Source organism: Dipodomys merriami, unplaced genomic scaffold, assembly GCF_024711535.1.
Source record: "Dipodomys merriami isolate MVZ:Mamm:240054 unplaced genomic scaffold, mDipMer1.0.p SCAF_4, whole genome shotgun sequence".
NCBI classification, from domain to species: Eukaryota; Metazoa; Chordata; class Mammalia; order Rodentia; family Heteromyidae; genus Dipodomys; species Dipodomys merriami.
In genome coordinates, this window is record NW_027205603.1 from 36,553,859 (window position 1) to 36,570,212 (window position 16,354).

At 37.5% G+C, this 16,354-nt stretch overlaps 1 protein-coding gene across 3 annotated transcripts in view; it reads left to right on the plus strand.

Annotated features, from left to right (window-relative positions):
* Positions 1-16,354, plus strand: part of Nkain3 (sodium/potassium transporting ATPase interacting 3) — a 586,475-nt gene that overhangs the window by 558,400 nt on the left and 11,721 nt on the right. For 2 of the 3 annotated variants that reach the window (XM_069990797.1, XM_069990798.1), the window contains exon 6: positions 16,173-16,243. The exons of the other annotated variant lie outside the window; for it this stretch is intronic. In XM_069990797.1, the coding sequence (XP_069846898.1) occupies positions 16,173-16,243 (71 nt within the window). The remainder of the gene's footprint in view (positions 1-16,172; positions 16,244-16,354) is intronic. 3 annotated transcript variants of the gene reach the window in all.

Consider the following 16,354-nt stretch of genomic DNA (forward strand, 5'->3'; position numbering starts at 1 on the left):
TGTCACAGTACTCTGGCAGACAAAGTACCATTTATTATTTTGATTCCTATTTGAACTCATGAAAATCTCCGCATTATTCAAAATGCAAAGTTAAGCCTTGTTGGTGGGCTGAAAACTGTCAGAAGCCTTAAAAAGTAATAAAGGTCCCCACTCCCTTCCTCTACACTGTGTAAGTGCTTCTATGGAAATAGCATTTCTGACAGACATTTCTGAAGGATAAAAAATACTGAAGGAGACATTCATTTCCAGCCACCCAGCTATCCTAGTTACCTCTCAGCCTCTTTGCTAACTATTTCTTACAAATATTTAAAAAGCTGACAAAAAGCAGAGTGCTGGGATAGTAGGGGAGATGTCAATGGCTTTTATCATTTGTTCTTATTAAAAATCCAATTTATATATCTTTCTTTCATTATTTCTGTCTTTTTATATATCTACCAATCCCTGTGTGCACTTTTTAGAGACAAGGATCTCTGAAATCTATAATCATAAAAACCTGTCCATGTCTTATTTGGAAATCATCTGTTATCTGCTGAGAATGAACTTTCTGGCTTGTTACTATCTTGTCAGACTTAATAAAAAGAATGTTTTTAATCCAAAGAAATGTGGAGGCAAAGCAGGTACACTAAAAAGCAGTGGTTAGCCTGTGAAAACCCTGCCAGGCATGTTTGGAAGATCTATTCTATTTCTCATATTAGTTTGCAGCTTGCTCCCGAGACATTAATTTTATGTCACAAAATCTGATCTGGGTTGTCTAGGTTGAATGGTAGGGGGAAAGGGTACATTGGAAACCTTAATAATTTTTTAAAGGAAATAGACTCTTTGGATTTCATGTAATTCACATTGCAAAACTCAAAGTAAGTTTCCATACAAGTATTTGATCCTTGCTAGTGTGCCTTGAGGGAACTATCCTGCGAGGAATCATAGCCATTAGTAAAATTTTTCCTAGCTCTACTGTCCATGAAGTTTCCTGTTGGCTACTGTTTAAGTAAGTCCCTGTGTACCTGTAAGTTCCTTCTAGAAGAGTTAAATTGGGTTGCCATAGTAATGGTGTGAGCTGGGATTTTTTTTAACTCTTATCTCTTCCCCCCAAAAAAATTTACTAGGGAATCTAATAATAATGGAACAGAAACTGATGGGCATGAATGTTAATTTCCAATTTGCGTTCTTTAATTTATAATGTCTGGAGAACTCTTAGAAGTAAGATGATCACAAAGCAAGGCCACAAAGCACTGGAAAGGATCATAGAGAAAGCATGGATGGTCCTCAGAAAAGAAAATTAATTCACTGCTTTGGACCTCCTATAATGTATGGATATTTGGGGCAGAAGGCCAGGAGAATGTAGTAAGAATGGAAGATGGAGAAATGTACGGGACTTGAGTGCGGATATTCCTGAAGTTGTACTCAGCATTCAAACAAATGACAGTGCTTTTCCACCTGAGGTCAGGAATTTATGAGTTCTCAGGATGCATAATTGTCATTTGGCAGCTATGATACTACATATACTTAAACAGACCCAAGGGCCTAGCAAAGGTAAAAGGTGAATGTGATCTTCACTTTCTATGAGTGATACAAAAATAAGTTTCCAAGATACGGGTAGGGTCTGCTGTGTGCCCTTCAACTGAGAAGAAAAAATAATGATACAGAATAAAAGATGAGAAATTAGGGACCCAGATGTGAACACAAGGGAGCAGAATAACAAATAAGAAAAAAATATACTTCACATTTGTAGTTACCTGGATTTCAAGTAGTGGGGAAAATGCACTGTGAGGATTTTATGAAGATCCTGAGCAATGGTTTTTCTCCTGGCTCTTGGTAATAAAACTTAGGAGCCAAAGGAAAATGAAGGCAACAGCATTCTGCCAATGTCCCCATGTTTTGATTTTAAATTCAAGTTCAATATCCTAATCTCAATTTTCTTCCCAATTTTCTTCATCTTCCCACATACCTCTTCTGCCAGCCCTACTGTGTGTAGACTGAGCCCCTCTCCATTGTGGGCATACTAATACCCTATTTCTCAATGTTACTGACATGAGCAGGTCACACCTGCCCTTATGCAACTTGACAATGTTTCACTCAAGCCAGCCACCCTACAAACCGCCCTCTTAAGCTTTGCTACTCAGTACCTTCTCTGGGTCCCCTGCAAATGAATTTTTTGAGTTATCAGTGCCTTAGAAAGAAAAATTCCTTTCAGGGAAATTAGAATTCCCCACCCATGTTTTAGGAATAAGCAACTGAACCCAAAGATCTGGTATGGCCCACATCCTTAGCACTAATACCAGAGAAAACAGAAACCAGCAACACAACCTCCTCCAGTTCCCAGGCCTCAGCTCTCCAGAGAACCACCTATATCTGTCCATAATGATCGTCTTTCTGACATAGAAAAAGAGGCTTTCTTTCATTTGGAAGGATTCTGTGGTTTTTATCTTCTTCTCACTGACATACTGATGTTGCTTGCTCCATTAATTATTCTTTCTCTTACCCATCCTGCCAGCTGCCCAGTTTCTACACCCCACTGCCTCTTTTACCTTAGCTCATAAGCAATGTCACAAACTTTGAAAAGAAAGAAATGACTTCCGACTCCTCACCTGGTGTATATTTAACTTCATTGTCTCTTATGTGTCTTCCCTTCACACCCAGACATTTCAATATAGTACAGAGAGCCTTCATTTTCTCAATTCCCATTCACTACCCATCTGCTGCAGTCAGACTCTCTGTCTGTATCATCTCTGAAAACCCTGACTCAGAGACCAGCCATGACCTTCCAATTGGCAAATTTTCTTAGGTTTGACTAAGGTTTATTAGGATTGATGGTTTTTTGGTTACTATTGGCTGCTTCCTCCTTCAAAATGTTTTTCCTCTGAGTTCCTAGGAAATCAGATCTCTTGAGTTTTATCAGGCATTCCCATGTCTTCAGCAGCACGTTTTACAAATTAAAAAGTATTTCTAAATGTTTATGCAAATGAATCAAATTGTGAGTGCATATACAGCTAACTAAATCTGAGGAATTTCTTCTAGCTACATCCAAATTGATAATTTATCAAGTCCCTAAAATGTTAACTAGCCACCTCTGGTATAGTTCTTATATTCACACTGTTATACTAAGTATTTTAAGATCTGACAATAAAACAGAAGACTTTAAAGACAAGGCAATAAAAAGAGATGTTTATGCCTTTTAGATAACAAAATGGCACACAATATTTTCCAAATCTATAGTCTTAGACTACATATTTCAATTTTTATGAAGCGCTGATTTTATAATTCTGTTGAAGAAATGTCATACAAGTAACCAGCAATAAAAGGCAGAGATAGAACACTTATCTTATGTCCTTTATATTAAGAACTTTACTGGCCACAAAACGTAATGAATTAGTGTTCTTTCTGGGAGCAATATTTTACACTGGAGCCCATAAGATGTGTTTGGGAGTATTCCTATAACTTGAATGGAAAACTGTATGAGACAAAAGAAATCTCTTTCTCCCATCTCTCCTTTCTCTCCCTTCTCTCTCTTTTCTTTTTCTTTCTCTTCTTTCTCTCCCCTGACAGTAACTTTAAAAAAAAAAAAAAGAAGCAGAAATTCTATATTACAGATCCTGATACATTTCAAGGACGTTTTTCTTTGCCACAGTTCAATCAACTGCAAACTCTCAATGCTTTCCAACTCTTACTCATCCAGCACCACCTTCAGAAATTACCTAATAGATGTACTCAAGCTTGTGTCAGACTCACTGGTGAGTCACTACGGCCATTTGTCCTTCTGCCAGACACATAGCCATTCCATATGTCCTAGCTGCTGAGCCATCAGGTCTCCCATGAGACTGGATTCTAGAATATGGATTCCAGACTTGGCCTCTAAATACCTTCCACAGACATGAAAGTTTTAAAAACAGTGGGGGAGCCACAGTGCCCAAGCAGACTGAGTCTTTTGAGTTATTGCTTGGTAGAAAATTGATTGCATAACTTGAGAGGAAGATGCTAAGTGTTTGGGGGACACTGATGAGCACCCAAAAGGCCTGTCATGGCAGAGATCCCAGATGGGAGGTCCTTGAATCAAAACTTGTAGAGTTCTTCTGCCACACAGCAGGGAATGGAACATTTGAGAACTCAACAAACATAGGAATGTCCCTGTGCCTCCAGAAGGGCTCTGCAGAGATAACATTTAACTAAGAGCTAAAGAAGGGAAAGGATTCTGAGCGACAAGGCTGGGAAGAGAGCATTCCTGGCAAAGGAAACAGCAAATGCATAGATAGAAATCATTTCTTGGAAGAGACTTCTAGCTGAAACAAAGGTGGTGACACCGGAAACCCCTTCAATACTGACTGCTCCAATTGGTCAATCAGCTAATCTGGGATTTCCTGGCCTATTGGCTCTCCAAAGACAGTGAATTAAAGGGAAGATGGTTCACATTAAACCCTTCATTGAGCAGGATAGCTATAGGAAAAGATGAAAATCGTACCATTATATTTACACATACGAAAAAGTCTGAAGTAGACTTGTAGCGCTTCCTTTCTATCCTAGGGCTTCATTTTCTGTTTATTTATTGATGTATTTGTTTTTGGAAAGTAAATGAAATTTTTTTTGGTCATGGGGCTTGAACTCGGGGCCCAGGTGCTGACCCTGAGTTCTTTTGCTCAAGGCTAGCACTCTACCACTTTGAGCCACACCACTACTTCCGGTTTTTGAGTGATTAATTGGGCATAAGAGCCTCACAGGGACTTTTCTGCCTGGGCTGTCTGGCTTCAAATCACAATCCTCAGGTATCAGCCTCCTGAGTAGCAAGGATTATAGGCATGGGCCACCCATGCCCAGCTATTTTGTTTTTTTAAAGGAAAACAAAGATTCCTATAATTACTAGTCCTATTATGGAAGTCAGAACACAATACTGATGTTTTTCACCTTACTTAGACAATGGCAGGTGGAAATCAGAGGAGGTTCCCCAGGAGTTTCTCCCTGAGCGTTATGATGTCCATGAGCAGACTATGCCTATATCTACTCAGAGTTCTCAATCATGATGCAATTTCTTAATGTGAACAATTTGTCTTCACGTAACTGTTTATGCTTATACTCTAAATATAACTGAAAGTTATATTTGGAATAAAATGTTCATGAAGTAATATCACCATTTTACATTTGAAGTATGCAATCCAGGAGCATTAAGAACATTCACAGTTGGGTTGTATGACCATGACCACTGTCCATTACCAAGACATTTTCATCATCCAAGCAGGCCCTGATATCTGTTTTAGTCAGCTTTCTGTCACTGTAACAAAGGCCTGAAACAGTCACCTTATTTGGGTTATTTTGGCTCATAGTTTGAGAGATGGCCCAGCCCATTGCCAGAGTAAGGTGACATATGATAGTGGCAACATGTAACAAAAGCATACACCTTATGGCTAGTATAAGAGACAGAGGGAATGAAGAGAAAGAGACAGGAGAGAGAGAGAAGAAAGTGTGTGTGTAACTGGAGACCAGGCTCCCACAATCTCCTTCAGGAACATATCTCTCTTCCAATGGCCTAAACCCTCCTGTTATGCTTCTAACATTGTCCAAGAATACTAATTTGGGGACTAAGTCTTTAACACTTAGGATTTGGGTGACATTCCAAATCTAGACTATAGAAATACCCTTTAAATAATAATAGCTCATCTCCCCCTCCTTTTTACTTCTTATAAATTCTCTTCCATTTTCTAGCTCTATGGAGTGTTTGTATTAGGCTCCTCATAAAAGGGAATCTCACAATACTTGTCCTTTTTGATCTAGCTTATTTCACATACCATAATGTTTTCAGGGTTTATCCATGTTATACTACATGCCAGAATATCCATTTATTTCATTATGTCCTTAATTAATGTTTTATCTATTTTAACTCAGTTTAAACTCCTTTAAATGATGTTCTATTTACCACTAAATTTCTTAAACATTTGCTCTCCATTGAATTAATTGTAATGTCACTCTTTTGAAAGTCTTCAATTATTCATCTTAATAAACAGAATACTTATGGATTTTAAACTTAATTGGATTTTAAACTGTTCCAACATATCAAATTATAGATCTAGTAAAATAGCCTTATATGTAAGTTAAGTCTCAAATTTTCTTTTTTTTTGTAAGTCTCAAATTTTCTTAAACATCATATAGATTTAATGGAATTGCCCCATGTCCTTGAAATTAAAATAGCACTAATCTAATCTAGCTAAAGTTTTTGGATTGGTTTTACAGGTTAATCTGTAAGATCTACCATAATCTGTCTTATTAAGAACTACAAAAAAAATTAAAAGCCATTAAGACATAAATTATCTCAATGTTGATTTTTTAAAACCCTAGTTTATAAGAGTATTAACACTGTGGGACTGACTTACTTTGTTCTTTCTAGTCAGAAATACACTTCTCTGACAAATAAGTATCTCAAACAAATTGGGACTACTACCTGTTCAGAAACTTCAAATAGGAAACAGGACCTACATTTCAAGAGGATTATACTTTTCTTCTACTTGCCTTAAAAGCAGATATACATTTGCGGCACAAGAGTACATCTCTTTCCAAACCTTTCAGACATGAGTAATAGAGTATTCACAGCGTCTGGACTCTAATGTCATCAAATTTGCATAGAGAGGGTCCCCTTTCCATTAGTTTCACTAGTTAGTTCTTTGGAGCAATTTACTGTCTTCTTACCTACCTTAACAGACACTTGGTTAACATTCCATTTGTTTCTTTAAACTTGATGGCGTTTTGTATTCCTTCCATATTCTAGGTGGGTAGCCAAATCCTGTAGGCATTTCAGTGTTTCCCTGGCATCTTTTCTTGTTCTGAGGTCATCAACCTGTCCAAATATGAAAACATTTATAGTCTATAGTCCAGATCCAACACACTATCATTTATTTTAGATGTTTAGACAGCCTTAAATTGTTACTCTTTCATAGATTTGGTGATTTATTCACTCAAGAAAGTTATTGGGTTATGCTGACATGTCTGGTTTAAATCTCTTTAAACTTTCTGTATACCTACTAAAAGAGAGAGATAAGTAGAGAGAGAGAGAGAGAGAGAGAGAGAGAGAGAGAGAGCCAGTCCTGGGATTTGAACTCATGGCCTAGGCACTGTCCCTGAGCTATTGTGCTCACTGTAAGCACATTAGCACTTGAGCCATAACTCCATTTCCAGCTTTTTGTGGTTAGTTGGAGATAAGAGTCTCATGGAGTTTCCTGTCCAGGCTGGCTTTGAACCATGATTCACAGATCACAGTCTCCTGAGTAGCTAGGATTACTAGCGTGATTACTAGTGGCAGACTTCTTATAAGATCACAAGGATACAGAGATAAATAAAATGTATCCGCTTTCCCAGATGTTTACATAATTTCAGAATAGTGAACTGTGGGAAACAGCTTATAGAAGGAATCAGATGCACAGAATATGGATGCTCCAATCCCAGGTGATCATCACATTGCCAGGAGGAGAGCAAAGGAAGTACATTTTAAAAATCAAAGAAACAGTTTTGAAGTCACAAAAGCTTGGAGAAACTGTAGAATATTCCAGAAGACCTGGGGAGAGTCTGGATCACTTGTGAAGTCATAAATAGTTCAGTTTGTTTAATTTACTAAGAGAATGGTAGGTCAGTCTTTGAGGCACCTTGGATTCTATTTTGTACCAGTGACTTCCTACCTATTTTATATTTGAAATTCAGAAAAGGCAACATTTATAGCTACACACTGGTGAATAAATTGTTCTTCTAACAAGAAATGATGTTTCCAAATGGTTAGTTCTCACAACGCACTCTCACTGAGCACAGAAGTGTATGCACGCACACGCATACACACACACACACACACACACACACACACACACACACACACACACACACACAGAATAAGGGCAGTGCTGATAACTTGTCACTTCTGTATCCACTCAGGTCATACCACATGTAATGCTTTGCCAGATAATGTGGAGAAAATGAATAAACTTAATGTTGGGAATGATTTGCTCAGATTCCATTTTCTTGGAACAATAATTCATAGAAAGAAGAAAAGATTTAGAAAAGAAATCTCAGGGAGGAAATGACATTAAAAATGAAGATTGTCTTAGCCAAGAAGTATTTGTCACTTGATTTATAGTACAAAGTAAAACATAAAAAAAGAATAATGCAAAACTGAATTGGGAAAAGCTGAATAACTATTTTTAAAAAGATGCTACATGGAAAAAGAATTCATCTAGGACTGTTTAGACAGATTCTCAGACTGGTTTCAGCCTTGTACATTTTGAACATGATTTTTCCTTTAAGCCCTCTATTCTGCTTCATTGACCCCAAAGAGAGTCTGCAAACTCATCATCCCATTAGTTAGACATCACATTGTCTTACAAAGTTTTAAATGGGAAGAACCTGTCAGCCCTGATTGTAGGAAACATCTGAACTCAGAAAAGGAACAAAAGTCAGAAGCACAGCCAAATGAAACTAAAAGTATAGTGCTAAAACAGAAAAGTGAGATGAATTTAGGATTTTTTTTTTTTTGGTCCTGGGGGCTGAACTCTGGGCCTGGGCACTATCCCTCAGCTCTTCAGCTCAAGGCTAGCACTCTACCACTTGAGCCATAGCACCACTTCCAGCTTTTTCTGCTTATGTGGTGCTGAGGAATCTAACTCAGAGCCTCATGCACACAAGGCAATCACTCTATCACTGAGCCAACTTCTCAGCCAGGATTTTTTTTTAATTTTTGTCTTACCCTGAAGAGAATGTTCCTCCAAAGAAATAGTAAATTCATAGAAAGAAGAAAAGACACAGAAGCCTTCTGTTACATCAATCTGAACAGACAGTAATTGAAAAATCAAGAAAATTTTGACATGGCCTAGTTCCAAGTATGAAGCCAGGCTAAGCAGAAGAGTCCACTAGACTCCATCTACAATATAATCAGCAACAAAAGCCAGGTTGGAGTGTGAGGTGTGACTTAAGTGGTAGAGTACCACCCAAATAAATGCAAGGGTCTGAGTTTAAATCTTAGTAACCAGCAAAAAATGAAATGAAGAAAGGAGGGAAGGAAGGAAAGAGGGAAGGAAGGAAGGAAAGAAGGAAGGAAGGAAGGAAGGAAGGAAGGAAGGAAGGAAGGAAGGAAGGAAGGAAATTGACAACTTATTAATTAAGTGCCTATTAGAAGGGCCTACCAGGAATAATGATAAGCCAAAAGCCTAGAGTAAAGCCAAAATAGTAGTTGGTAGTCTTAAGCAGCCATTGTATCCAACTACGGAGCTACTGGGAAAGATTGACTTGAGGTATATGGTCTATAGTGAAATGGGGCACAAGTTGTATCTTTCAAAGAACTGAGACACTAAAGAAAAAGTTTTTTAATGCACTATCAAAGATGAAGAGCAAAACTTGTGCTTTTCCCCTTAAAATGTGAAAATCAACATTAAAAGGTGCATGTATGTTACACTTGAGTGAAAGTGTTAAGAGTATCTTTGTAAAGATGAGACAACTCTGTAGTAAAGAGCCCTGAGCAAAGGCAGTAGTGGATCGTTAGTGTCATCAAAGGGATAGAGACACAGCCAGCCACTTCCCAGATGCAAGAATCAAAGATAACTTACTAAAGCATATCATCACATCTAAAGGAGTAATACTGAAAACATTAGGGGAAAGTCATATCTAGCATTTTGTACAAAGGAGATATACCACTTGCAAAGAATCTCATGGAATGACTTCAAATGCTAAGAGACAAATCTATCTTCAGCATTTCTACTGGGAGAGAAAAGAATAGAAAATAAAAACAATACCATCCAAAAGCTAAAGAGAAAATTAATGAACCTGTCATGTCAGTACCCAGAGAGTTCTCCCCTGCCTGTTATGCACACCCTGCCATACCTATACAAAGCACGAATACTCACAAAGGACACAATGACCCAAATATCATTGATCCTGGGTTTTCTTTTACCTGTTGAGTGAAGTCTTCAAACAGGGAAGGTTGCTTGTAGCAAATTTGTTTTTAAATATACCTTGAAGGTAAAAACTCCAGGCTTCAAAATGTGGCTGATGAACCCATTTCTACTCTTCCATTTTATCACCTCATTCCACACACGAAACTAATCCCAAGTTGCTTGCAAATTCAATACAGATAGAATGCTTTTCTGAAAAAGAGGGAGAAGAAACTGAGAATTTTCACAAGCCATTATAGAATAGAAAACAAAACAAGGCTCTTGGAATCTGGGAATCAATAGTTACTAAGCATGAGCTGTCAATTTATAGGGTAGTGGTGTTAGGGGATGAGGCTTTTGAGAGATGATCAGATAGTTCAGAAAAATAAAGCACCCTCTCCTCTAGCATTTTTGTCTTCCCCAGGCTCTCGCTTTCCTGGCTGTTGTTCCATATGTTCTGAGGCAATACAAAAATCCTGGTCAGAAGCTACCCTATTGGAAATCTCCACCTCCAGAACCATGAGCCAGATAAATTCCTTTCCTCACTAGTTATCTAGTCAACAGACAACCACTGTGCATGCTTACATGCTGTTTGAGTGCTTATGTGACCAGTGGTCTCTTACTGCCTTTTCTTTTACTCCCTAAGAGAGGAAGTGCTGGGGTTCCCAGAGCAGGAGCTGCTTCTAGAACTCTCCACATTCTGGATGATTGTTCTCAGCATTTGTTATACCAGATAGTCATACAGAGCTATTGTTCCCCTCCACTTGTACGGACGTACACAGATTCAGCAAGACAGAAGAGTCCAGTTTGCCTGGTTATTACCAAGCAGGAAAAGGGTAAAGATTGACGAGCTCTGAACTGGACAGTACAGCCTCTAGGACTGTATCATCTTTCAGCTAGAGCTGCTGTGTCCTGGAGCACCTTTCCAGGCCTGTGGGCTGCCTGTCTGCAATTGTACATGCTTTCTAAAAGCTGGAAAACATTTGAAACTTCCTGAATCACAAGGAAAGTGACAAGTAGCCATAAATCTGACATTTGTGAAGCATCTTCCCACTTCAAGGCTTTTAAGGTTCACAAAGTTATTTTAGAAATGTGCCTACACATCCCTGGAACCCCAACCCCAACCCCAGGCATCAGCAGTGTTTTAGAACAGTGTCCTATGCCCTGTACAGAGCAGATTGACACATCATGGTATCACTGGGACCATTCAGTGTGCTTTGATTGGCCTAAACATGGCTGTGGGTTGGTACCACAGGTTAAGCCTTACAAAGGCTCGGCTTCTTGGGATGAAAGCAGGTAAGTGGCTCATTCCCCAGGAACACTAGCCATTGGCTGTAAGCTACCTATGAAATAACTGGTCTGTCCTCGAAGCCATCATTCCTAGTGAAGTAAGCTGATGTCAACGAACTAAGTTGATGTCAATCAACCTCCCCATCAGCTTTTGTCATAGGAGAACATGCAAATACCAATGTAATGGTCAAAATAGTTAAGTTCTTTGAGGCCTGAGCAATGCTTCCTGAAGAATTTGTAGGTCAGGACACTGGTCTCTAGTAGCTCACACTTGTAATCCTAGCTACCTAGGAGGCTAAAGTCTGAGAACTGAGGTTCAAAAGTCCATGAAATTCTTATCTTTAATTAATAAGTGAATAAATAAATAAATAATAAATAAATAAATAAATAAAAAGTGGAGCTGTAGGTCAAGTAGTAGAGCCATACTTGAGCAAAAAAGTCACGTGAGAGCACAAGGCCCTGAGTACAAGCACTAGTACCTAAAACAATCAAAATAAATTGTCTTTTAGCCAGGCAGCTATACAGTAACTCACACTTATAATTCTAGCTACTCAAAAGGCTGAGATCTGAAGGTTCCTGATATGAAGCCAGCCAAAGCAGATGAATCTACTAGATTCCATCTGCAATATAATCAGCAAAAAGCCTGTTTGGAAAGTGTGAGGTGTGACTTAAGTGGTAGAGTACCAGCCAAATAAGTGCAAGGCTCTAGGTTCAAACCCTACTACCAGCAAAAAGAAGGAAGAAAGGAAGGGAGGGAGGAAGGGAAGGGGGGAGGGAGGGAGGGAGGGAGGAAGGAGGGAAGGAAGGAAGGAAGGAAGGAAGGTGACAAGTACCTATTAGAAGAGCCTAATTACATTCTAGTATGAATAATGATAAGCCAAGGAGCAAATTCAGAACAAACTCATGGAAAAGACGGTATTGCTCAGTAGCAGAGCCCTTGATTTGTGTGCAGGAAGTTCTGAGTTCAGTTCCCAGCATCATAATAATTGTGGCTCATCATGCTTAGTCTTATATTTTCTCTGAGTCAAATTCAGAATGCGAGGGCTCTGTGCTTCACAGTTCAGTAACAAGGCAACACTCAGTTGGATTCAAAACAAAACATTTAAACCTTCTAGTTAGTTAATGAATGTGGTTAAACATGGGACATAAAAGATATCCTGAATGCTCTCTAGAATTGGTGTTTCAGCATTTGGTGCATCGAAGTTAAAGCAAAACTCTAAATCTGAGGTTCTTAATTTTTTAATTTATGACATCAAAATAAACCTCTATAATGTCATTCTGTCCAAGATAAAGCTCTAATGTCATTTTAAATTCTATGGTAGCTCCATTAACAAATAAGTATCAAAGATAAAGTGTATTTGTGGAAATAATGGAAATGTAAACTTTGAGTAAGTTTCAGTAAGAAAAGCCAAAAGCACAGTGTTCTTAATAAGAAACTTATGAAGGAGAGTTATATACAGAATTCAATTGCATAGGCAATTAATAACTGCACAGCATTAACACTGCAATGCTTTATGTGTTTAATTGATGACTTCTGCCTTTATTAAGAGGGAGCTTAAAGGCATTTTATGATTATTATAATACTCACATCAATTAGTATTTAATACAAGAGTATAAATACAAATGTGACTTATCCCATACACTGCAATATTTTGCCAGTGGAAATTAGCCTTAACTATATTCTCCACAAGAAATATCAGACATTCAGACAATATACTTTGCTTGCCTATGGTAAACATTAAATAAATTTATACTACATAAAAAGAAACCTTCGCTTTCAAACTTATATACATATACACACATATGTGGAGAAAATAAAGGAAAATACTTCTATGATAAAGCCGGTGCTTTGAAACAAGTGAAAAGACTGTGAGCATGAAAATCACATTTCTCTCTCTTTCCTTTCCTGTTTGAAGCAGACTTTAAAGACTCACCTTGTGATTTGTTTGTTTCACAATAATTGGAAATATTTTTGTAAATGCCTCTTCTACATTTTAGTTGGACTACATTCAAGATCAATTGAAAACTTAAAATCAGTTATTTAGTAAAATGTCCCCCCAAGATGAGCCTTCACAGATTTTAGTAAATTCTTATAGTTAAAATCCTATTAAAGGAAAACTTTTGAATTTATCCTCACAAAAGCAAAATAGGGCCAATTTAATCATTAGAACTCAAGTATCAGACAGGATTTGATCCTTCATTTTTGTAATTTCCTGTTTGAAATATCGTGCCTTGGGAAAAGACTCTCTTAGGGGAGCTCTGATTTTAATGGAAGAAATTTGTGTTCTGTACCAGCATGAAAAGAAGTTGATTTGAGAGGGCTGAGAATTTCTCAGCATCTACATTTGATGAAAAAAATCATAACTAGATACAATTTATGGTTTTGGCCTTGCAAATTTTTGCCAAAGAAAGATACTCAAAGTGACACATCTTGGGGAAATATTTGAGCTAAAATATATCACATATATCACACATGTTAAGAACTTGCATGGGGATTAGTGGCACCAACTGGAAGGCTCTTTCATCAGTTAAAGCATTATAGGCTGGCAGACTCAAGTTTTAAAACTAAGTAGCCATAAGGCTCTATGAGGCATAAGAAGGAAGTTGTAAATAAATTTTAAAAATAACAATATTGAATAATATACACATGTATTCATATATATACATATATATTCTTCCAAAAACACATATGTTAGAAACTAAAATTACTAAGGAACAGATTGGCTTACATGAATTTAAATATTCTATAAATGGTATGGCTAATGTTCCATTTTAATGTTCAAATGATTATTGTAGAGTGGTTTTTGTTTGTTTGGAAGTAATGGGGTTTAAACTCAGGACTTCATAATTTCCAGGCAGGCACTCTACCACTTGAGCTAGGCCTTGAGCCCTTTCTATTTCAGTTTATTTTTCAGATAGGTTCTCAATATTTTGTCTGGGCCAGCCTTGAAAACTATCCACCTACCTCCAATTCCTACCTGTTGAGAATTAGAGGTTTCATCCATTGTACCCAGCTCATTTCTTGAGACAGGAGTCTCAATCACTTCTCTTCTTGGATTGGCTTTAAACTATAGTCCTACTGTCTCTACTTCCTGCATGACTGGGGAGGTATATTCTTTTTTCTTTTCTTTTCTTCTTTTTTTTTCAGGGAGGGTGCCAATACTGAGCTTGAGCTCAGGAGGGCCTGTAGAGCTTTTTTGCTGAAGTCTAGTGCTCTACCATTTGAGCAACAGTTCTACTTCTGTTTTTTGTGGTTAACTGGGGATAAGAGTTTCATGGACATTCCTGCTCAGAATGGTTTCAAACTCCAATCCACAGATCTCAACCTCCATAGTCACCAGGATTACAGACATGAGCTACCAATGCCCAGCAGTATTCTGTTTTTTTCTTACGCTTTAATATATATGGGCATATGATGTCTTTATTTTTAGAAATATTATTTTCTTGAACTATTATATTTATAGATATACACACATATGTGTGCATACATGCATATATGTGTACAGTTATATATTGTTCAATTTTGAATCAATGTGCCTCTTCCTAGCTACTCAGGAGGCTGAGATCTGAGGATCATAGTTCAAAGCCAGCCCAGACAGGAAAGGCTGTGAAATTGTTATCTCCAATAAACCACCAGAAAACCAGAAGTTGAGGTGTGGCTCAAGTTGTAGAGTGCTCGCCTTGAGCTGAAAAGCTGAGGGATAGCTCTCAACCCCAGAGTTCAAGCCCCATGACCAACAAAGAAAAAAATACACATTATCAAAAGGCTAGAAGAACAGATATTTGATTGAATACTAGTCTAATAAAAGTTTATTCTTAACTGACCCAATCCCTTCTCTCCCTGCTCTTTCTCTACAGAAAAATCATTCTGTGTCTCAGGTACACTAACCTGTCATTGCAACTTTCCTTAAGGTGATATCCAGATAACAGGAGACCTGCTAGAAAAAGCTTAGGCTCTTCTGCCTGGAAGGTCATCCACTGTTTTCTGGGCACCTAAAGCTCCTTTCTACTCAATGAGCTGGTGATGTTTTAATTGACCCAAAGGTCAATTAAAGAGAGGCCACAGATAGTCAAGAATTCAATAGAACTTCTAGGTTAATTCATTTCTCTCTAAATCAAGGTTCCTACAATGCCTGCTTAAACCAAGATAGAATACAATATTTTCATACTGTAAGTTTTTCATACTGTAAGTTTTAGCATATGTATGCATGCATGCACACACACACACACACACACACACACACACACACACACACACACACACACACACACACACACTGAAAGGTTAGTGACCTCATGTGCCAATATACCTGTTAATATTATAGTGTTATCACATAACCAAAGCTTGGCCAAAAATAATATTTTAATGGACCATAGGAAAAAGAGAAAGAATTGAGGAGAATGATTGAGGCTTTGAGCAAAACAAAAATAAATTAGGATGATTACCACATGAAGTAGACAACTTCATGCCACCCAGGAGTTTGTAAAACTTTTGCAAAGGACAAGTTCCCATTTCCTCAGGGATGTCGTGAGGAAAAAAAACATAAGGACAGAGTATATGACTTCTCTACTGCCTTTTAAATGATGATATGAACATTCAGATGGAAATGGATTCTGGCAACAAGAATATATATATTATATATATCCATATATACGGAAAGAGGCTGTGTCTTCATGTGTGTGGACAAACACATTATTTAAAATCGCATACTTTTAATATTACTTTAATTTTCACTAAACCAATTATTTTTACCCTAAGATAAAAATTGTAATTTTCAGATCTATGAGCCCAGATAATTTATGTGCTTCTTAAAATGTTCACACATTTTTGCATCATTGACAATATTTTAGTAGCCTTTTACACTAAGTAGACATTTTCTAGTATTAGTACAAAAATTCTGTTATTAACCTTATGCATATACTCTACTTTAAGCAGTTAGTATTATATGTGCTGCTTTTATTTACACATTTATTCAACTTGGGCTATTGTATTTTCAGTTGATTTCATAGGCGGACTTGATACACATTCCTACTACCAGGATCATATTGAGTTAAAGCCTGTTAAACCTGTAAGTAAAGGCATAGAAAAATATTAATCCTTCTAACCTGGCTGAAACTAACCAAACCATCAGCAATTTGGAGCTAGTACTAATCATTGCTTTAACTTTTCACTCATATCT